Source organism: Ailuropoda melanoleuca, chromosome 3, assembly GCF_002007445.2.
Source record: "Ailuropoda melanoleuca isolate Jingjing chromosome 3, ASM200744v2, whole genome shotgun sequence".
Taxonomy (NCBI): domain Eukaryota; kingdom Metazoa; phylum Chordata; class Mammalia; order Carnivora; family Ursidae; genus Ailuropoda; species Ailuropoda melanoleuca.
The window spans coordinates 30,887,476-30,911,253 of NC_048220.1; the positions used below are offsets into that span (position 1 = coordinate 30,887,476).

General features: G+C 39.9%; 1 protein-coding gene across 5 annotated transcripts in view; it reads right to left on the minus strand.

Annotated features, from left to right (window-relative positions):
- Positions 1-5,226: 5,226 nt before the first annotated feature.
- Positions 5,227-23,778, minus strand: part of NR3C1 (nuclear receptor subfamily 3 group C member 1) — a 120,145-nt gene continuing 101,593 nt past the window's right edge. For all 5 annotated transcript variants that reach the window (XM_034656201.1, XM_034656200.1, XM_034656203.1 and 2 more), the window contains exons 5-9: positions 21,985-22,263; positions 20,980-21,124; positions 18,173-18,303; positions 9,952-10,109; positions 5,227-9,417 (exon numbers count right to left, since the gene is read on the minus strand). In XM_034656201.1, the coding sequence (XP_034512092.1) occupies positions 9,265-9,417; positions 9,952-10,109; positions 18,173-18,303; positions 20,980-21,124; positions 21,985-22,263 (866 nt within the window). In that variant the 3' untranslated portion in view covers positions 5,227-9,264. The remainder of the gene's footprint in view (positions 9,418-9,951; positions 10,110-18,172; positions 18,304-20,979; positions 21,125-21,984; positions 22,264-23,778) is intronic.

The window sequence follows — 23,778 nt, forward strand, 5'->3', positions numbered from 1 at the left end:
CGCTCCCGGAGCTCCCTTCTCAGCCTGCTGTCTCAAGCGTGCGGGTCCGCGGTCTGTCCGCTCCCCCTTGCAGGTGGCTACCGCTTCCCGGCGCCCTGACACGGCGGCTCCCTCCCCCTTCTGTTTAGCTTCCGATATCTGTGCGCGGTTTCACGGCTCCCCGCTTCGTACCTCGATACTCAGCGCTGGAGATGTTCATTTGTAGAGATCCAGATGTATCTTCCTGCGTCTCAGGCTGATTCCGTGGATGTTTCCTGCTGGTCTGGTACCTATCCAGCTCAACTCAGGGGACCGGCTGAAAAAGGTGTCCCCTACTCCTCCGCCATCTTAACCCCCCAGTCTGTAGTTTTCTTGTAATTATCGGCTAATTTTGATATCAGGTTAATTAAAGCTGGCCTCAGAATGGATTGAGAATTATTCCCTCCTCCTCGGTTTTTGTGTGTGTGTGGGAGGGGGGGAGGAGAGTTTATGTAGAATTGGTATTATTTCTTCCTTAAATTTTGAATAGAATTGACCAGTGAAACCATTCGGGCCTGGAATTTTCTTGATGGAAAGGTTTTTAAGTACAAATTCAGTTTAACTAATAGAGGGCTGTTTTGGTTATATATTTCTTCTTCTTTTGAACATCTGTTTTGAGTTATAATCCAGATACCATAAGGTTTACCCACTTAAAATAATTCAAAGGCTTTTCAAATCCTCTGAGTTGTGCGACCATCAATACAGTTTTTGAGCATTTTCATTAACCCCCAGAAGAAGCCCAGTACCCATTAAGCAGTCACTCCTCACTATCCCCTCCTCTTCTCCCTGCCCCTGGAACCACATTCTCTACTCTGGATATTTAATATAAATGGATTTATAAAATATATGGTCTTTCGTGATTGGCTTCTCTTAGCATAATATTGTCAAAGTTCATCTGTGTTGTATGCAAGCACCCGTACTTCATTCCCTTCTATTGCCAAATAATATTTCACTGTATGGATATACCACATTTTACTTATCCATTTATTAGTTGATGGACATTTAGATTGTTTCCACTTTTTGGTTTCTTATAAATAATGCTGATCTCAATATTTTCATGTAAGTTTTTATGTGGACATGTCTTAAGTTCTATTGGGTATACTTAAAAAAGATATTTATAGTAGGGATTTTGAGCTCAGATTGTTCTCCCTCTCATTAATGCCAATTAATGCAATTTAGTTTGTATTTATATGCATCAGTTACTGGGATAGCCTGGAGGTACTCTACATGTGGGATAAAAGAGTAACAGGGTGGTTGCCTCCTTTTGGGAGTCTCCTTATTGACCAGGAAAAATTCTGTATAAAAGACCTCAATCAAATCTGTAACTTCACCATTTCTCCTTTGATCTAAATTGCCTTGGCACTCCTCTTATGCTATGAAATACTCGTTGGAAATGGAAGACCTTTTCTGAAAGAACGGTCACTTCTTCTAGGGGACGACCCCTGCTAAGGTCTGATAGCTGGGAATGTGTGACATAATGAAAATATAGGCCAGTATTCTAACGGTCTCCCCTAACCCTGTGTGCCTTTATTAGGGTATGTGAGGATGAAAGTTTGTATACAGTCCTGGTGTTTGCATCATTCTTCATCATTCACTTCTTCTGTGTATTTTTGGGGAGAGCATTAAAAAATTGCCCTTTTAGATTTACTTGAAGATTTAAAAAACAGCTAACATGTCTTCAGCACTTCTTGTGTGGTAGACACTGAGCTAAGCAGATTAAATACTGTATCACATTTACTTCTCTCATTCCTTTAAGATGATGTTATTCCATTTTTCATATGGAACAGGTCACAGATTTAGTTAAAAGACAGAAGTAAGATTTGATCCCAGATTTGTCTCATTATAAAGTTGTAGCTACCAAGGTCTTAGTTATTAACGCTTAGTATTTGAGCCACACATCCTTTTGTATTTAAAATGTGCACATGTGTGCTAGTTTTGTGTTTACTGGTCATTTTGTGGTCGCTTAGTGCATGGTGGCTGTCTCAGTGAATACAACACAGGATCAATTAAATATTAGGGGAGTACATTCTTGACCATAAATAAAATTACATATTGTGAAAAAAAATATATTAGGGGAAAATCTATTACTAGTAAGCCCTTGTTTGCACTACGAAACTTAACTGATCCTCTGACACCCAGCACAATGAAAACGTCTTCTGTAGGCCTCTCAGAAAAACAGCTGCATCTGTCTTTATGTATTCAAAGTACTTTGTACTGGCTTCTGATGCAAATGGTAGCTATACGTTTGCTTGTCTGCCTCTTACATATTTAAAAAAATACATTTATTTAAAAATATATAGGGGGCGCCTGGGTGGCACAGCGGTTAAGCGTCTGCCTTCGGCTCAGGGCGTGATCCCGGAGTTGTGGGGTCGAGCCCCACATCAGGCTCCTCTGCTGTGAGCCTGCTTCTTTCTCTCCCACTCCCCCTGCTTGTGTTCCCTCTCTTGCTGGCTGTCTCTCTGTCGAATAAATAAATAAATTCTTTAAAAAAAAATAGAGAGAAAGCGTACATAGCACAAAGTTTACTCACTGTAAGTATACAATTGAATAATTTTTATTAAGTTTATTGGGTTGTGCAACCATCAGTATAATTCAGTTTTAGAACATTTCCATCTCTCTCCCCATAAAGTTCCTCATGCTCACTGTCACCCAAGCCCTGTTGCCATCCCTAAGCACAGGCAATCTTTGGTCTGCTTCTGTATCTGTAGACATGCCTCTTCCGGACATCTCATGTAAGTGAAATCAAGTCACATGTGGTCTTTGATGTCTGAGTTTTTACTCAGCATATTGGTTTTGAGGTTCACCCATGTTAGAGCATGCATTATGTCACGTTCTTATTGCTGTATAGTATTCTCTGGTATGGATATGCCACAAATTGTTTAGGTCTTCATCAGTTGATGGACGTTGGAGTCTTGGCACTTCTGGGCTATTACGAATAGTGCCGTGAACATTTGCACGCACATCACTGTGTGCACATTTTCATGGCTTTTGAGTAGATAGGGAGGAGTGGAATTGATGAGCCATGTGGCTGTCATCTTTGATTCCTTGGGGGCAGAAAGCTCACCTTGAAGTTTTAATGTTGCCTTTGTGGTCTTTAACTTGTCTAGTATGCCTGCCACATAGTGGACCATGAAACTCGTCAGGAGAGATTTACGGCACAGTCTCATCTTGTATGAACCTTTGTTTGGTTTTTATGCACACTCTCCCCATTTCTCCATTTTGGAGAGTTCTATTCTTAACTCAGTTCCTTGTGATTCTAGACGACAACCCTATGGTTCTTGGATGGCCCCAATTCTTATTTCCAGCACAGTTGCATGTGTACTGAGAACTCTAGACGACAGTGACAAAGGATCCTAGAAAAGCTTATGGCTAATTTATAGTGTGTACACGATTCCTTTGTTGATCTGCATCAGTTTTCCTTTGTAAGCAACTTTGTTCTTCACTGTGAATGTAGCCCATATGTCCCACATCCCTTGAAGAAATGTTGGTTGATTTTCCTGTGGCTGTTGATGAGACAGCTTCCTTGTTGGATATTTGACAAACTCAAGCATATTGTCGTTTCTGGGCAGTTACTGTTTTTGACCAGCAACATCCCCAGGGGCTAGGACACATGCGTTTAGGAGAAGGAAATATTGTTCAGTGTCTAACTCAGAATTGATATGGTAGCAGAAGGGATTAGATTAAAATGAGATCATGTCACAAGGCCTGACACAGAATGCTCAGTATGGGTTCTTCTAATCTAGTTAGGAGCTTCATATTAATAATTTCTCAGTAGTGCTTAAGAGCATGAACTCTGGAGCCAGATGCCCAGTGTGTGTGTGTGTGTGTGTGTGTGTGTGTTTGAAGGTTCTAATTAACCACTTCATAGCTTTGTGACCCTAGGCAAGGAACTCAGTTCTGTAAGCCCCCGTTTCCTTATATAAATGCAATGAAAGTAATCATGGTAGTTGACAGCACTTGCAAAGAGCATTTCACAGCACTGCTGTGTAGCTTTGCTAACTTAAATGAGATAATGTGTTGAAATGTGATGCCCGGCACTTGGTTGAATGCTCAGTAAATGTAAACATTAATCCAAGAACAGAAAACCAAAACCAGTTCTCCGGGAGGCTTGTGGTCAAGAGGCATGTTCTCGGACATGGGATAAATGGCCTCATTTACAGAGACTTTCCATTCAAACCTCGATAAGATGGCGTTAGCTGCTATGAACCAGTTGCTTAAACTCTGAGCCTGTTTTCTTTTTTATAAATGGAGTTAGTATCTTCCTCCTCACCTGTTCTCATTTCATGCATGTGCTGGGTGAGGATTCGCTAGTGTGGTGTGCGTGAAGGTACTCTCCAGCTCTGCTACCTGCCGGGGACACTGAGGCAGTACCGTGTGCACATGCTGCTGCTGGCCCCGGGCTTCTGCAGTGCCGAGCACGGGGAACATTTTGCTAGACACACTTTTCCAATCACGTATTCTATCCAACTGAGGGTAGGGATAGTATTTTTCTCTCTCGTGCTCTTTCTGCAGTATTTATCACCTAGTGAAGCAGGTATGTAGCAAATGCTTGGTATACTTAGGATGGCTAAGGCAAACTTGGTATTTAAATCATGATGCCTTTTTCCTTGGTAAAGGAAGTCATTGATGGGGAAAAGAGTATTTACAGGAAAGTGTCTATGACATCATCCGGTCCACGGATCTGACCTGAACACAAGGTACTTGGGGAAAATACTAAGAAGTTGTATAGGAGAGCTGGTTTACCACGTGAGCCCCTTCTGTCTTTGTGGTCTATACTGTGCCTCCATGCTGCTGTATGTACTACATATGTTCTTCTCTGGGGGGAAAGAATTGATTTTAAATGAAGGCAAGAATTTTGGCTAGATAACATCTGTTTACATAAAATGTCACTTTTCATGATAAGGACTGATAGAGTGGGAGAACCTTCGGGAGTGGGTTCTTCCTTGCCTTCATACCCTTTGCAGGAATTGGTGTAGGACCATTTGAGGTTTGGATGGGATGGTCTGTGTCTCTGGCACCAGGGTGAAGCTCGCTTGGGATTTCTGCCCCAGTAGCCTGCAAACACCGCCACATTGGTTTGTCAGTGTCCACTTCAGTGTCTTAAAAGTTGCCTGAAGTGATAACTCTGCCTTTAGTAGAAGAAGGAGAACAAAAAGTAGGAAAATTGGAACTGCATGAGTTCTACAAAAGCATGTTGGAGTCACATAGTGAAAAAGCAGATTTTTTTATTATGATGTTTCTCCATATTTGGCATTGCTGTAAATGGCTAACTAACATTTACTGCCAATTCAATACAAATGTGTGGTTTGGTAATACCAGAACAGCAAATTTAAATGAAAAATAAAAGTTAAACAATTCCACACAAGATTTTACAGTCTGACATTTCACTGTGTAGGTAAAAAGACATTTTTTTTAACTACAGATTATTATTCAGCATGAATAAAAAACTACAACTTTTATTTTTAAACAGGAGTCACTGGTTTTAATTTTTACACATTTTTAAAATTACTGTGATAAAAAATAATGAAAAAGCTTCTTAATAATGCCATACACAGTATAATATAGATTTGTCCCCATTATATAGCATTTGTTTAATATACAAAATAGAATATCGACACACTTGAATCTATATGTAGTTAAGCAAGTTATTTGAGGAGGGTATTTTCATACAGCCTTTCATCAGAAAATAAAATCCTTCTTTTAGGCATTTTCTAGAGAGAAGCTAATCCTTTCCTGAAAACCTGGTCACTAATCCCTGGTGGACCAGGCTAACTGATCATAGTCTGGAAAATGATGCAACTTCCATTCAAAGTGGTTAAAGTGCCCTCCTTACACTCCTCTTCTCCCATCCATCTCTCAAACCAGGCACGTGAAAACACATTCATTTACAGCTACAGTATTAAGGGTGACCGGCCAACACTGAAATCTCACTGAGGGCTGTCAGGGTTCTTGAGTTTTGACAGACCAGAGTCTATTCTTATTGTTCATTCCACAGTGATGTCGCTTTAGGGTATTAAACACAAAACTAAGCTAAGACTGATGGAGGAGAGGTGGTTTAGGTAAGTAAAACTGCCCCTGCCCTCCCCCCATCCAGTTCTGAAGCGAGGTCGGCTTTTCCTTTGCACGTACACCCAGAGCTCACCTGACGCTAACTATTTAAGCTCTTCAGACAGGAGTCATGTTAGCTTTCCTTTTGGGGTGTTCTTTTTTGTTTTCCCCACTCCAGAAGGTAGATGATCTTTCAGGTTCCCTTGCCAAAGTTTTAAACAAGCACTTGTACAGTGTCCCAGGAAGGCCTAAAAACACTGAGAAGGACACATTTTTCCACCAATAATTAAAAATACTTTTCAGGATTTGCTGTAAGTCACCTTGGCATGTTGCCAACCCCGAAGTTGCTATGAACTTAGTTTGGGATGGCAGGACACCACCTACATAGAAAATGAAGCTGCTTTCCAATAGCATCGGATCTTTTCTCACTTAGATTGTAATTCTATTCAAACATAGCTAAGATAACCTTCTTCCTTCCCACTTATTTCACAAGGGCACAACTTCTTTTCCGTGCAGGGTACAGCCTCCTAGTTTCTTGAATGTCAGTTGATTTTCTTTTGACCAAGTGCATGTGTCTTTTTTTTCATTGAGCTCTATTTTTTTTGAGAACCAAAGTTGGGACTAAAGAGTAACATGTGATGTGCTTTCTGGTTTTAACCATATAACATTCCATAAATGAATAATAATTTACCTTCCAGAAGCTCTTTTTGAAACTTAACACTGTCATTGATAATAATATTCAAGCGGTATTTCTTAGGCACCAAAAATTTCACATCCAGCTGGGTTACAGACCATCTTAAAATACTTTGAGATCAATTTAAACCATTACAAAAGGAACATTCCCTTTTAGAGAGCATTCAAAAAGCAAATGATTACATTTTTTATTAAATAATTTCTCCAAATACTGAAAAATAACAAATAACATTCAAAAAAGCATTCAAAGAAAACAAACATGTACTCATTTTGTTTGGAAATGAACTCTAGTAGGACAGAAAGGAATTAGTGTATTATTTGGCAACCTATGGGATTCTGCACTATTTACAGACTGCTGGTACCTCTACGCGTCTTATTGCCAAAGTCCTGAAGCCCTGGTGTTGACCACATTGCTGGAGGGGCTCTGTGCTCTGTGGGAAAGTAGCCCTGCTGTCAGGGAGCGCTGGGAGGGGGTGAGCTGGTGGGTACCACCTCTCTGTCCCTCCCACCCCCCCAGTTGCACACTTGAGCCAGGGGAGACTCCGCCCACACACCTGGGCGGACAGACTACTGTGGGAATGAGGAGGGCGGTCACCCACCGTGGGAGGCAGAGGATGACTCACTCTGTGATCTGAATGGGACGGAGCCTCGGCAGCCTTCATGGCACACAGGGGCCGGTCTCCATGTCCCTCTTCCCCTAGAGCAAACCTGCTGCGTTTCTGAGACCACTGCTGTCTGCATGAATGCTTGCACGCACTATAAATCATATGGGTTATCCATCGACATTTCTTTGACCCCTACAAAAAATATATAACATGTCGTGATAAAACAATCTCATCTAAAAATCATTCTTATTTTACACTATACAAGCTATTTTACAATCATTTTAATAAATTGCATGTAAAGCTGCAGTAGCCCTTCCCTTCCCAGATTAGTGAATACCAATATGATATATATCTGAAACTATAACTAAATATAAAAATATATTAGAAGTTTCGTATTTTTAATATTAGATTTTCAGTTTTCTATTACACAAATAATTTGGCCACCATGAATAGAAATAAGCTTTCTTGTGGCTTCGTAAATATAAGTTTTGAGTCTACAGAAAGTTGGTAAGGTGCACACAGAAAGGGCTACTACAGCTTCTATTTGTTTAAAATGATCATTCTCAACAGTGAGGAGGAGAAGTTCACAAGACTTTTGTTAAACTCTATGGCACACGGAGGGACGTGAGGCTACGTGTAGTCTTACAAACATGGAAGTCTGACAGCTCGAAATCAGAAAAATCAGTAGCTGAGCTTTCCTGCACTGCCAGGAAAGAGACCAATTGGTGACGGATGGGAATGTGAAAATGGGTGTCTGGCTATGTTTGCCGTATTGGAGATTTATCTGGGGGGTCAATTTGAGTGAGAGGAAATACTTGGTCTGATTCAAATCTCTCAGCTGTGTCTCTGACAGCTGGTTATCTGGAATCCTGATTTTTTTCAAGAACTTATATAAACTACAACAAAAGGTCCTGAACGACTCTTGACCAACTTTCTTGCTATCTAGCCATAGCAGAGATAGGGCCTTAAGTGCAAACAGGGCCTCTTGGTAGTTTTGTTTTGTTTTTGAATTAGTTTTTGCAACCATCATCCACAGTTTATTGAGCGGGTCACTGGACTAGGTGCTCCACACCAGGTAGGACGGTTAATTTGCACAACCTACAGAATTCTCCACTGAAGCAGATATATACAAAATATGAGCTTTTTTGACGAGAATACTGGAGATATGAGTCAATTTTTGTGGTCTTCTGATAGCTAAGTGCCATCAGGTTAGAAGCACCAACCCATTTTCACACAGAAGATTAATGTTTAGAGTTTGCTTAGGAAAGCTATGAACTAGCTGCCCATCTTAAACAGCTGTACAATAACTTGAATACAAAAATTATGTAAGAAAAAATGAGCAAGCGTAGTTCACTGAATATAAAGGAAATTGTTAAAACCAGACAGTAATAGCTATAAAAGGCACAACTTCCCTTTTCTGATAGACACTTGTAAACTTTTTTTCAGGTTTCCACGCATAAGTCAAAAACTGCTATCCTAACTATACAGGGGAAAATACACCAACAAAAAAGTCTAGAAAATTTTGTCCAGCTGACTGTGAAAAGTATGAGCAGAAAGTTTGTCACGCAGACTTTGGGCACTGGCGGTTTAGGCGCCATCCTTCCCTGACAGTGGAGATCACCCCCCATGACTGTGGCTAATTTCTGGGATCCACCAACTATCACTCTCTACTCTTCCCACCACTGAGAAGCGATGGCTCACCTGCTTCTGTTGCCAAGTCTTGGCCCTCTATAAACCACATGTAGTGCGTATTTAAAACGAAACGAAACGAAAACAAAGACCAGACAAAAAGAGAAAGGAAAAAATAAAACAGCAAAACTGCTAAAGGACAAATTGATAGTTTGTACAATAAAAGCTATAAATTCAACTTTCTTTAAGGCAACCTTTCTTGTTAAGGCAATCACTTTTGATGAAACAGAAGTTTTTTGATATTTCCACTTGAATATTTTGGTATCTGATTGGTGATGATTTCAGCCAACATCTCTGGGAATTCAATACTCATGGTCTTATCCAAAAATGTTTGGAAGCAAAAGTTAAGGAGATTTTCAACCACCTGCAAGAGAAAATGTTCAAACGATTATTCTTAAAAACTTACTAGTAGGAACATCTCATGCTTTTTGGCCTCTAATTTAGAAAATACATCTATCTGACCTAGAATATACCTATCTTTGCTGGAATGCACCAAATAAGAAAGAAGTTCAGTTAAATAAAGCGGGCATTCGGGTACCAGGCACGTTTTGGATTCTTTAGAATTGTATATAGAATTACATGGCCTTCAGTGCATCATGGTGAACTCTAGTACAATAACATGTGAAGGACGTATGGTAATTTAATTGACTAGTCATAGAAAACAGGGAATTTGATGTTTTTGTTTTAAACTGTGCTATTAAATTCTGTACTGGCATCATGATGTTCTATGCATGTGACTAGATGAAATGATATTTCATAACTGGCCTTAGGAGAAATGTGTGTGAAACTGAGGCTGACATTATATATAATCAATTCATCAGATGATATGTAATTATAATTAACTAACCCCATGTCCCAGACAGTGCTCTGGATAGCGGGACTTAGGTCTGACACTTACATCATGCATGGAGTCCAAGAGTTTTGTCAGTTGGTAAAAGCGCTGCCAGTTCTGGCTGGAGTTCCCTTCCCTCTTCACAATGGCCTTTCCTAGCTCTTTGATGTAGGTCATTCGAATTTCATCAAATAGCTCTTGGCTCTTCAAACCTTCCTTAGGAACTGAAAGGTTAAGATGATGTCAAGTAAAGAATTTTCTCATAGTAACTCTATGTGCCCGTAGGGCATTTATTATTAATAGCACGCTTCCTGATGTACATTATATATACACTCTGAATACATTTCATGAAAATACAAGCATTTCACGGGATTAGGAAAGTACAGGCAAGAGAGACTAGGGGATAACACAAAATTGAAGGGTTTAACCTGGAGTCGTGCCTTGCTGGGGAGCACGTATTTACCTTCCCTTATGTACTTAGAAAATACCGTATAGTTTCTAGATTGAAGTGGTATCAAGTCAGTCCTTTTATATTACTTTTCAAAAACTGGTACCAGTGAGAAGGACTGTGAACAGAAGATTAATCATGTTGTCCGTGAATCCTGCAAAGACTGACTTTTGTACATGCCCAAATTTCTCAAAGTGTGCTCCTAGGAACTCTGGTTCTGTGTTAATAGTTAGGGAAAAAGGGATTTGGTCAAAATATAAGCAAAGGCTAATACAAAGTTAGGCAGATTACTGGTTTTCAGGATTTGTCGGAGCCAAAATCGGCACTTTCTAGGGAGGGGAGTATGTTGTTTCCCAAACTTCACTTTCTTGTTGCTGACGTCTCAGAAAATTCTGGAATTCAGGAAAAGCACTGGCTTTAGGAGCAAGAAGTTTTAATTCTTACTTGCTCTGTGGATTTGAGTATAACCTGCCTGAGCTGTGTCTTCTACTCTTTCTCACTGAGTTTTTTTTTTTTTAATATTTGTATGTATTGCAAAATGGTCACAATACATCTATAGTTAACATCCATCACCATGTATTAGACACAGTTTTTCTTACGATGAAAACATTTAAGATTTCCTCTCAGTAACCTTCACATCTATAACGTATAGTACTAATAACTATAATCACCATGCTGTGTATGACATCCACATGACTTATTTTATGCCTGGAAGTTTCTCTTTTTTAACCCCCATTTCTCCCTTTCTCCCACCCTCCAGTCAGCCCTCCTCTGGACACCACCAGTCTGTTCGCTGTACAAACAAGCCTGTCTCCTTGTTTGAGATTCTACACTTATTTGTACTTGTCTTCCTTTGACTGGCTTACTTCACTTAGCCTAACACCCTGAAGGTCCATCCATGTTGTTGCAAGTAGCAAGATGGCACTGTTTTCGATGGTGGAATAATATTCCATTGAATGTATATGTGCTGTATGTATCATATATATCCCGTCTTTATCCATTCATCCATAGATGGACACTTTAGTTGTTTCCATGTCTTGGTTTTTGTAAATAGTTATGCCATGAATATGAGGCTACATACACTTTTCGAGTTAGGGTTTTCATTTTCTGTGGACAAATGCCCAGAAATGGAATATGGGGTCATGTAGTAGTCCTATTTTTAACTTCTGAGGAACATCCATACTGTTTTCCACAGCGGCTGCACCAGTTTGCATTCTCACCAGCAGTGTGCAGAGTTCCCTCTTTTCCATACCTTCGCCAACGCTTATTTCTTGTCTTTTTGAAAACAGACATTCTAAGAGATGTGAGATGAGATGTGGCTTTGATTTGCCTTTCCCTGTTAATCACCAGGTATGATGAAAATCTTTTCATGTGCCTGTTGGCCGGTTAGGATTTGCAAGTATTTTCTCCCATTCTGTAGGTTGCCTTTTCATTTCGTTGATCATTTTCTTTGGTGTGCAGAAACTTTATAGTTAGATGTGGTGCCAGATTTTTATTTTTACTTTTCTGGCCTTTGCTCTTGGTGCCGGATTAAGAAATTCATCACCAAGGCTGATGTTACGGAGCTTACTGCCTCTGTTTTCTTCTAGGTGTTTTATAGTTTCAAGTCTTGCATTCAAGTCTTTGACTCATTTTTGGGTTATTTTTTGTGTATGGTATAAGATATAGTCCACTTTCAGTCTTTTGCTTATGGCTGTCCATTTTTCCCTGCATCATTTATTGAAGAGACTTTCTTTCCCCATCATACACTCTGGGCTACTTTGTCGTAAATTAATTGACCATCTATGTCTGGGTTTATGTATGTGCTCTCTAATCTCTCCATTGAGCTATGTGTCTCTTTTTTATGCCGGCACTGTATTGTTTTTTATGACTACAGCTTTGTAATAAGGTTTGAAGCCAGGGAGGGTGATGCCGTTAGCTTTGTTCTTCTTTCTCTATGTTTCTTTGGCTATTCTGGGTCTTATTTACAGTTCCATACAGAATTTAGGATTATTTGTTCTGTGAAAAATGCCATTGGAATTTTAACAGGGATTGCACCGAATATGTAGATGGTTTTTGGAAATATGGACATTTTGACAATATTCTTCCAATCCATGAATGTGGAATATCTTTCCATTTATTTCTGTCATCTTCAGTTTCTCTCATCAGTGTCTTAGAGTTTTCAGCATACAGGTCTTTCACCTCCTTGGATACACTTTATTCCTAGATATTTTGTTATTTTTGATGCAAATATAAATGGAGTTATATTCTTAATTTCTCTTCCTGCTAGTTCATTATTAGTGTATAGAACTGCAACAGATTTTTGCATATTGATTTTGTATCCTGCATTGTTACTAAATTTGTTTATTTGTTCTAACAGTCTTTTTGTGGAGTCTTTAAGATTTTCTATATATAATATGTCATCTGCTGAGACAGTTTTGTTTAGTTCTTTTAGATTTGAATGACTTTTATTTCTTGTCTAATTGCTCTGGCTAGAACCTAATACTGTGTTGAATAAAAGTGATGACAGGGGATATCCTTGTCTTCTTATTCCTGTTCTTACAGGGAAAGCTTTCAGCTTTTCACCATTGAGTATGAGGATAGCTGTCGGTTGTCATATATGGCGTTTATTATGCCTTAGGTATGTTCCTTCTATACTCATTCTGCTGAAAGTTTTTATCATAAATAGATGCTGAATTTTGTTAGATGCTTTTTCTGCACCCGTTGAGATGATTATATGATTTTTACCTTTCATTTTGTTAATGTGATGTATCACTCTCCCTGGATTTTGACTAGGGTTAGAACAAGGAACACATATGAAAACATTCTGATCCTATGAAACAATCCATGGCACTTGTAAGATGTCAGTATTACTGTGAAAATGAAGGCTACTTAATCAGAAGTGGTAAGAGCCTACCATGTTAAAAATGGGTTAATATATTACAGGTAACCTAATTATTGCTAGTATCTTAAATATTAAAATTTAATATTTTCACTGATTGTTTATATGTAATTTTTTCCCTGATTGTTACCCGAATTCTAAAAATAATGATGGGGGAAGCCCTATTCAGTGCTTACGTTTAAAAGAATTTCATCTATCCCAAATTACCCCTAATTATCCTTGTAGCTCCATGAATTTTTTTGCCTCATGTGGTTAAGCCATATACTTAGAATTACTTTTCTGGTAAGTAGCTTTATGTAAGGAGTATCTTTAAAGAGCTGGGTTTTTTGTGTTGTTTTTTTTTTCCACTTTAAAGTCTGTGCTGATAATAAATGTAGCTGCCACAGCTTTTTTTGGTTTAAAATAGTGGTCAGCAAACCATGACCAGTGGCCTAGTCCCACCAGCAGCCTGTGTTTGAAAATAAAGTTTTATTGGAATGTAACCATGCGTGTTCTCTTTCTGTTGTTGACAACTGTGTTCATTCTACAAGCATCAGAGTTGAGCAGCTATGACACTGTGTGTACAAAACTGAAAACCGTTATCATGTGACACCCTACAGTGCAAGTGACCCTACCGTCACTGGGTTACTGTATGGCTTTTTACTTCAGCCATTCAGTAGCTTTATTTAGATATTCTCATGTCAATAGCATAAAGTTGGATTTTTTTTCTTTTTTAAATACAGTCTTGGATTTTTTTGTGGGTCTTTTTACCTTGGAGCTTTTATCTCCTCTCTATTTAATGAAATTGCTGATAAATTTATTCATATACCATTTGTTACTTTCCCTTACCATGCATTTGTTTATGCTCTTCCCCGTCATTTCATTTGTTTGGATTGCTTTTCCTTACCATGTCTGACTCCGCTGCCACCCCCACCCCCCACCTTGGTGGTTGGGTACTTTGTGTACTTCTATCTTTAGCCATCATTATTGAAAATTTTTTTTAAAGATTTTATTTATTAGAGCCCACAAGTCAGGGGGAGCTGTGGGCAGAGGGAGAAGCAGGCTCCCCCCCCCGGCCAAGCAAGGAGCCTGATGAGGGACTCAGTCCCAGGACCCTGGGATCATGACCTGAGCTGAAGGCAGACGCTTAACCGACTAAGCCACCCAGGCGTCCCTGAAATTTAAACATTCAAACTACCCTTCTTGCTTAGGTGTAATTATTGTGTATTATTTCAGTTCTGTTTTTTAGACCCTTCAAAACACTAATAAATATTAGCTTAAACATATCTACATATTTACCACGCACTGTTCTTTTCCTTCTTAGAGATGGGACTCCTTTCCCTTAGCCTAAGTATAGCCTTTAATCTTACTTTATTGAGGCTCTCTGGTGGCAAAATTTCCTTTCACCTTCATTTAAAAAAAAAAAAAAGACGACTGTACATTTAGACCATTCACATGTCAGGTGATTGATCTATCTGGGTTACTAGCAACCATGTTTGTCACTGTTTTCTACTCAGTGCACTGGTTCTTTCTTTTGTAATCCTCGCCTCTTCTCGACCTTCTCTGGTTTCTGCTCAGTGTTTCCTATGATTCTAGATTCTCTCCTCTCAGTCTATCTATTATTACATATTTTTAAAGCTGTTTTCAGTGCTAGCCCTGGAGATCCTCATATACACAGACAACTCGTCTACAGCTCCTTTAAATAAGACTGCTCTGCCTGATCTGTGGTGCAGGTGCCTGCCAGCAGTACGCGCGGGTCCTCTCCTGTCAGTCACTTCCTTCGTCCGCATGTTATGATCATTTAGTGCACCGTTGCTGTAATTACTTTCCAGAGTTGTGCATTAGAGCACATAAGAAGAAAAATGAATTTTCATCTTCATCGTTTCCTCCTCTCATGCTCTCCTTTCTGAAGATCCACGTTTCTGAACTGCATCATTTTCATTTCCTCTGAAGAACTTCCTTAAACATTTTATGCAGGGGAGGTCTTCTCATGACTAATTCTCTGTTTTTGTTTGAGACTCTATTTCACCCTCACTTTTGAAGGATAATTTCACTGGATACATAATTGTAGATTGATTTTTATAACACTAAATATTTCACTCGACTCCCTTCCTGCGTGCGTAGTTGCCGATGAGAATTCTGATGTCATTTTTATCTTTGTTCCTCTATGGGTAAGATGTTTCTTCCCCCTCTGGCTTCTTTCAAAATTTTTTGTCTTTGGCTTTTTCCAGTTTGAGTAAAATATACCTAGATGTAGATTTTTTGGTATTTATCTTTCTTGGAGTTTTTCGAGCTTCCTGGGTCTCTGTTTTGGCATCAATTTTGGAAAATTTTCAAGCCATTATTTCATATATTTCTTCCATTTTTTTTTATTTCTTATGTCCCCATTACTTGTATGTGACATGTTGTGTAATGGCCCCCACAGTTTCTGAATATTCCGTTCCATGTTGTTTTTATCCTTCTCTTTGCATTTAAGTTTGGGACTCTGCCACATCTGGTCTACTGATGAGCATTCCTCATTTCCATTACAGTATTTTTAGTCTCTAGCATTTCCTTTTCTTTCCTAGAGTTTCCACCTCTCGGCTTACATTACCCATGCGTTCTTGCATGTTGTTTACTTTTTCCATTAGAGCCCTTAACATAGTAATCATCATTATGTTAAATTACCTATCTGATCATTATAACATCTGTGTCCTAGCCGAGCTGGGTCTGATGCTTGTACCTCTTCAGACTGTTTTGTGTTGCCTTTAAGCTTGCATACCTTATCTTTTTTTTCCTGATGGCTGGATAGTGATAGATCAGGGCTGGGGTAATAATGACACGTTTAGTATGAGGTTTTATGTTAATCTGGCTAGGAGCTGGGCTGTTTCATGTTTGTTAGCTGTAGAGGTGTTTGTTTAACAGAAACTGAAACCTGTTTGCCTGTTTTTATTGTTTTTCCCCTGTTGTTTTTAGGTTTCCCTGAGAACTCCTTCTCAAATGGACATGCTCTGCAGTTCTGGGAGTTATAATCCAGTTACTATACTGGAGCCCTACTGATAGGGTGGTTAGGTGTTGGGGATGTGGGGGGGGGGTCTTTCCTTTTATGATGACATCTGTGTTGTCTTGACCCTTATGGGCGTTTCTGAGCCTCCTCTCCCACCTTACACTCCTGCTTCCCTTACAGGAGACATATGGTTATTAGACTGCTTCTCCTTTGAAGATCTTTTTTTCAGTCAGTTGGATTTTACTTGTATATTATGTGGAATTCACTAAGCTGCCTGGACAGGGTGGTGTCTTTCAACAACTCTGGAAAGTTTTCAGCCGTTTTTGTATAATTCCTTTCCCTATTCTTGTCCACCTTTTATTGTCAATCTCTGATGACTACCTTAGCCCAGAGCTTTTTTTCAACTGGTATACTGTGAATGGGTTACTAATGTGTTAGGATAATCATTTGCTATGCTGCTCGCCGATGGGATCATTTTTTAAAAGAGAGTTTTAAAGCGCTCTTTCAGCCATCCTCCCTCATTCATGCCTCTTATCCCATTCATTTATGTACATGATACACACATGTACATATATATGCATGTAAAAAACTGTATTCTGGCTAAAAATTTCACATAGGTTTCTAACCTCTGTCTTTAAACTTATTAAATATACCCTCTGAGTACAGCTAACCTCTTGGGGTTCTTGTGTGCTGTTAGTCTAGCATTTTTTAGTGGGGGGTTAGGGTACCTATTCTAGTATTCTGTCTGACTAGAAGTCTGATTATATCTAATGGCATATATTTTATTCCTTGTTGATTCTATGCTTTTTTTCTTTAAGGAACCAGTGATATATACTAGTTCAGTTTACTTTTTCGTATCCTCTGCAGTGATAAAAGTACATATAGCACTGTGAGTGTGGCATGTATAAAACATAAATCACTTTTTACAAATAAGATCGGTTAGTATTTGGCACTGAACTGTACCTGGATATGATGATCAGAATTTGAAACTGTTTAATAACATTAAGCTCACTTCTTTAAGAAGTGTGTTGTTAGGTAACCTTAAAGTCTCTAGCAATGATCTTTTCCTTTAGGTTTTCTGAGAACAAAGGTAATATGAAAGCATTAATGATATGTGTGCCTTGGAAAAGCTGAAATAGATACATGCAACATCCATCCCTTCAAGTTATTTGGCAGCTTTGAAACTAGAGTTACTCATGGAAAGAAGACTTTTTGAAACATTGCAAATTTATTTATTTGTGTATGAAAGAAGTATTCTGTCATCAACTTTGTCTAACACCAACTGTTCAGACCTCCTTTTACTGGTTGTTGAAAATGCCATCTTTTTACTAACAAGAGACTTTGTTTTTTCAAAAGCTTTCTAGGTTTACCAAGTAATGCCTTTGTCAGCCACAACTAGCCTCACTCAAGTTTATATACTAGCCCCTTCATCTAGACTTTGAAGATTGTTCGATGAATGCTTGCTGCTGTTTTCTAGATGGAATACCTCCATCCCCCAGTGCAGCAGCAGTGCCGTATCAGCCAGTCCTCTAACAGTCATCAGGTACATCTTCTGTACACCCTATTTTTCTCCCATAATTTCTCGGACACAGTCATATTCCTTGTGTAACTAATTTTCGACCAAGTTACAGTGTAGTAGAGAAACAAAAATCATTCTTGTTGGCTCAGTTTCTCCAGCTTTCCTCTAGCGATGTTACTGAAAGTCACAGGAAGGAGGAGGTCTGTACACACTCCGGACAGACAGGGGCTCCTGCGGAGCTCACATACCTCTCTCTTTCCCCGTGGCACCTAGCTGTCTTACTAATCTTGGTATCACTGGCTGTGCCTTTATAAAATTCGACTTTTATGAAAACTCTAAGTTATCTGACTAGTAGGAAATAATGGTAAACTTGGTGCAGTGTGTACAAACACACCTCTGTTTCTACACGTTTACATTTCATGCTTTTGACATACTTAGAAGTGAATTTTAGAAGCAAAGAGGTGTTCTACCAACCTGAAGAGAGAAGCAGTAAGGTTTTCATACAGAGATACTCTTCGTAAGAGACCTGAAGCCTCTGTAACTCGGAGGAAACAAACATCATGTGTTTACATTGCTCATACATGCAGGGGAGGGTCATTCTCTGCCTGTGAAAGACAAACACCAGCGTTTGAGTTAGTTTCCCCTGAAGTACACAAGTATGAACTTATAAAGGAAATTCTAACTATTGCTATTAATGCTAATTTCCTATAGGTGAGAACTGTGAGAAAGTAAACTTGTTCCTGGGTCCACAGGATCTAAAGAGAGTACTGAATAATCTAAGTTTACACTGGAGAAATTAGTTTTCTGTTGTGCATGCCATAGATTGTCTTTCTTACTTAATTTCCACAGGAATCAATTCTAAACACTTCTTACCACTTGCTCATTTAAACCAAGGTTTTATGGCAGCATTTGAAACTGGTCGTTATCAGGTAGAGTGTAAGCCATACCGGCCAGGAAGCCTGTCTGGCTTGATCCCTGCTACTCTGTACCAGGCTTACTAGGTTCCCTCTAATGCATTCTCCATCATGTTATCCTCTGTTTGAGGGCCTCCACTGGCTGCTTCTTGCTCCTGGAATACAATCTCAACTCTGTTTCCTGGCCTACAGGCTTCTGTTTGATCTACTTCTCTAAGCTCATAGGGGAGTTCCACCCTTTGCAGACCCCCACCTTTCACACGGCTTGTTCTTCTATACTGTTGGGTGCTCAGTTCTCCAGGAGGTCTTCTTTGGTCCCCAAATCTAAAGTAGCCTGCACCCCTTCCTCCCTGCCCCCTCCCCCGGTCACACTATTGTATTATGGCTCTCCAAAATCATTTCAGATATTTATTTCATTTCCCCATTGGAATGTTAGCAGGGGCCTCGTCTATTGTGCTCACGATTACAGCACAAGCTCCTAAAATATTGTCTGGCACTTGGGAGGGACTCATATATCACTGAGAGAATACTGTGCTGGAAAATAAGTACCACCAATAGAGAAAGAACACCAACTTTAACTCAGGATTCAGTTCAGCCAGGATTTCTGGACTAGGTTTTTATGCAGCCAGCTTGCCTGACAGCAGAAAGGTGAAATTTCTGCTTTAGGTGGTTTGTATTTATCCTGCCAGGTAAGTGCCCTTGGGATGATCTCGTAGCAGCATAAAGATGTGTTCTGAATCTAGAATTACCCCAGTACTTGCAGCTTCTTTCACAATGCCTAAGAATGTCTTTAAGAATATCTGGAGCTAGATCATCCAGTCTCTATTAAAACACTTAAAGTAATATGAGCTTACCACATGATAAGGCAGGCCCTTCCATTTAACACTGCTCCAAGAGATGCTTTTCTGGAACTCCTATCCATTGTTTTAGGGCCTAGCACACCCAGCACATAAAAGTATCGCTATAGGCTGTCCTCCTTGCTTCCAACTGTGCCTTTCTCTTTCCTCCAAACATCCCATTTGTCGACTTATATAAATTTCCATACTCTTTGCCATTCTGGACATAATTAAATTTGTCACTCTAAATTTTAATATGGCATCCAGTTCTAAACACAAACTACTCAGCATGGATCGACTCATAGAGGATGCAATGGGACTGTTCTAACAATGGGATTTAGGGTTTCATCGATTCTTTTGCCCTCTGGTCAAAAGCACCCCAGTGCTCACAACTAACTCTTCATTTCTTACTCTGCTCTGACCGTGGGTGTGTGTGTGTGAGAGGGTGAGAACTCCTTGGTTTCATTCTCACAAAGGAGATAAGTTAGTAGGCATAGAAAATTGTAATATAAGGTAAAAAGTGGTTAAGAGCTGGGGATATACAGCAGAGAGGTCTTATAAGGTACTGAGTCGAGATGCTTGAGGAACAGATCCTCTGAGTGGGAATGCTGCGTCCATAAAAGAGAACAGTGAGAGAGAAAAAGAGGCCAGGTTTGGGGAAGCCAGAAACCATGCTGAGTATGCACCCGATGGGCAGGGTGGAGACAGCGAGGACATCTGTGTGTTGGGGAGGTACGTGGTGGGATCAAACTGTATTTTTGTAAGAAAAAAATTGTTAACACAATGGAGGACACACTGGAGGCACAAAACTAGTCAGGAAACAACTGCAATGATGTCAGGGGAAGGGATGCCTCAAATACTTCACAGATGGAAGCAGAGGCCTGGCAGACACAAGAATAGCTCATTTATAAAATCTGAAAATTTGATTGGTTCTCTCCCAATTAAAAAAACCGTCCAAGTAAAAAACACTGAGTAGGCCTTGCCATGCAATGAGGATCCTTTTGTTTCAGGATCTGTCCCTTCCACCCTGTCAGCCAAGATGTCCTCATCTGTAGTCATCCCTATTCAAAGTGAGATCAACTGACCCCAGAGTTGACCCCAACTGTATTAAAAAGTACCCTCCAGGGGCACCTGGTGGCTCAGTAGGTTAAGTGTCTGACTCCTGATACTGGCTCAGGTCATGATCTCTCATGATCTCAGGGTCCTGGGATGGAGTCCTGCGTTGGGCTCTGCGCTAGGCAGGGAGTCTGCCTGGGATACGCTTTGTCCCTCTCCCTCTGACACTCCCCCTGCTCACTCACTCTCTAAAATGGATAAATAAATCTTTAAAAAGTATACCCTTCACTATGTCCTGGGACAGTAATAATAATGCCCCATGTCCATTTGGTCTGCCATCAAATATTGATAAACAACTCTATTTCAAATTTGCCCAATTTAAAGAAACCTGATAGAATTCAGTGCTGAATGATCATAATAGCAATCCAGGTTAAAATCCATCAGCAGGTTAAAAAAGGACTCACAGATAACTTACTCATTAACAATCAGATCAGGAGCAAAACACAGCATGCATCCACTTGATTGTCTATATGATCTCCAGCCCAGGGCAAATGCCATGAGGAACATCCATGAATATTGCAGTAGGGTCATTTGGTCATCCAGGTGTAAGTTCCTGAATCCTGAATTAAGAGAAGGAGAGGACTGAGGAAACATTCTAATTGCCGAAGAGAAGATCATCTCTCTGGGACCTGCCACAGACCAGATAGGACTTTCACCTTGTTTGGGGGGACCTCTGACAGAGGAAGTGAAGCACGGAGGGGGCACAGTTCTCCTCTGTCATCTGACACATTCAGATCAAAGCCCACAAGTGCTTTTTAATAGCATCCAATGTAATAAAACTTACTGTCATTTTTTCCTTATTTAAGCAAAAAGAGTCCTGACTTGGTATATTACTCAAATTCTTGCTCTGTCTCTTCTCTATCGGTGTGAACATAAGCTTGTCAAATGTCCTGCAGCCGTAAAGTCTGGGCTGACACTGCTGTTCCACATCAAGTTCCAATAGGGGGACTTCAGTGTCAAATGATCTTAGCTCAGATTTACGTTCAACATATATCATTTCATCTAGTTGAGATTTTAGTACCTCCTGACAAAGTGTCACCATACCTGATTTTTACCAATTTTACCCTGAGTTTTAAAAGTGATACAACACTAACGGAAAACAAATGGAGTTCTGAAAAGTATTCTACGTGTTCTTGCCCTAGATTTGGGTGAAAAAGGAATTCTGAGTAAGCCCCGTGACTCTAGTTTTGATAGGACCTCGTCCGACCTCAAATCACTCTGCTCTGAGCAACCATCTGAAAAGCAGAGAGCAGCGTCCAAGTTTTATTACAAACTCTCCACTCCCATGCTTTCTGGCCTCTGCTCTGGTCAGACCCCAGAACTGAGGAGGAGAAAACAGGGCAGCTCGTGGGACTCGGATGACAGAGTCAGAGTGCCACTACTGAAGACAATACAAAGCCCTATACCTTCCGAGTCTTACCTGGTATCGCCTTGGCCCATTTCACTGCCGCAATCACTTGCCGCCCACCTAACATGTTAAGTGTGGTCATGATCCGCCAAGTCGAATCTGGGGCAGAGCTGTCATACCCTGCGTATAACACCTCAGGTTCAATGACCTCCAGCAGGGACACCAGGGTAGGGGTGAGCTGTGGTAATGTTGCAGGAACTATTGTTTTGTTAGCAGGGTTTTCAGAAGTTTCTTGTGACACTCCTGGAGTGGCCTGCTGAATTCCTTTTATCTTTTTCTTTGTTTTTCGAGCTGTGGATGTAAAAAAAAAAAACAAAACATATATACACAAAAATGAGTTATAAGGGGATGGTCTGTGTTGCAGAGTTTCTTCAAGAAGTTATTTTAATTTCTGAAACTATCAGTTATAAAGTGACATGGAAGAAGAGAAGGCAAAAGAGTCAAGAGGAACCCATTAGTGAATGAAGCCAGGTAATTCCTCATTGGGTATCCTTTATATAAAACTGTGTTTTAATATTATGCTAAAGCAATTTAAACAAAGCACTTCTAGAGATTCTTCCATCAATTAATTTGTCGCACTTTCCCTCCAAAGTTGAAATTTTCATTGGTTCAATAAGGCAGCACTTTCACTAGCATTTGAAAGAAAGAATCCAAGCTTGTAAAAGCACACTAGAAACTGGGGCTTAGGGTTAACCTACATTCTGGTAATAAGGAAGAGAGCTATACTGCTGATAACTTTGCACAGAGTGCCCTTCTTCTCAAGAAGTATTACAATGACATTGCAGATCCCAGGCTAGAAGCAGTAACTCCAACAGCAGAAATGTACAGTTTTTATGTTTACATGAGGGATATTACATGGGTCTAGAAACATTTGGGGAGATGAAGAAAAAACTTTGCATTAGGTCATGTATTATCAGTAGGAAATTTCCCTTTTGTAAGAGATTTATATTGATTCCATAAACCCTTTTTCATATTATGTACAAAGTAAAGCTATCTTCTAACTCTTAGTATAGAACAGTGTAATCAAATTACAATACAGATTCATACTCTTAAAGTTACAAAAGAGAATGTTTCTTTTTAACTCCATATGCTGCTGAAGGCAACACAGAGTACTTTTTTTACATTTATTTTTGATGTAAAGTTCGATGATTCATTAGTTGCGTATAACACCCAGTGCACCATGCAATACGTGCCCTCCTTACTACCCATCACCAGCCTATCCCATTCCCCCACCCCCCTCCCCTCTGAAGTCCTCAGTTTGCTTCTCAGAGTCCATAGTTCTCGTGGTTCATTCCCCCTTCTGATTACCCCCCCCTTTCTTCTCCTACCGATCTTCCTAGTTCTTATGTTCCATAGATGAGAGAAACCATATCATAATTGCCTTTCTCTGCTTGACTTATTTCACTTAGCATTATCTCCTCCAGTGCCGTCCATGTCAACAAATGTTGAGAAATCGTTCTTTCTGATAGCTGAGTAATATTCCATTGTATATATGGACCACTGCTTCTTAATCCAGTCATCTGTTGAAGGGCATCTCGGCTCCTTCCACGATTTAGCTATTGTGGACAATGCTGCTATGAACATCGGGGTGCATATGGCCCTTCTCTTCACTACGTCTGTATCTTTGGGGTAAATACCCAGTAGTGCAATGGCTGGATCATAGGGTAACTCAATTTTTAACTTTTTAAGGGACCTCCACACTGTTTTCCAGAGTGGCTGTACCAACTTGCATTCCCACCAACAATGTAGGAGGGATCCCCTTTCTCCACATCCTCTCCAACAATTGTTGTTTCTTGCCTTGTCTAT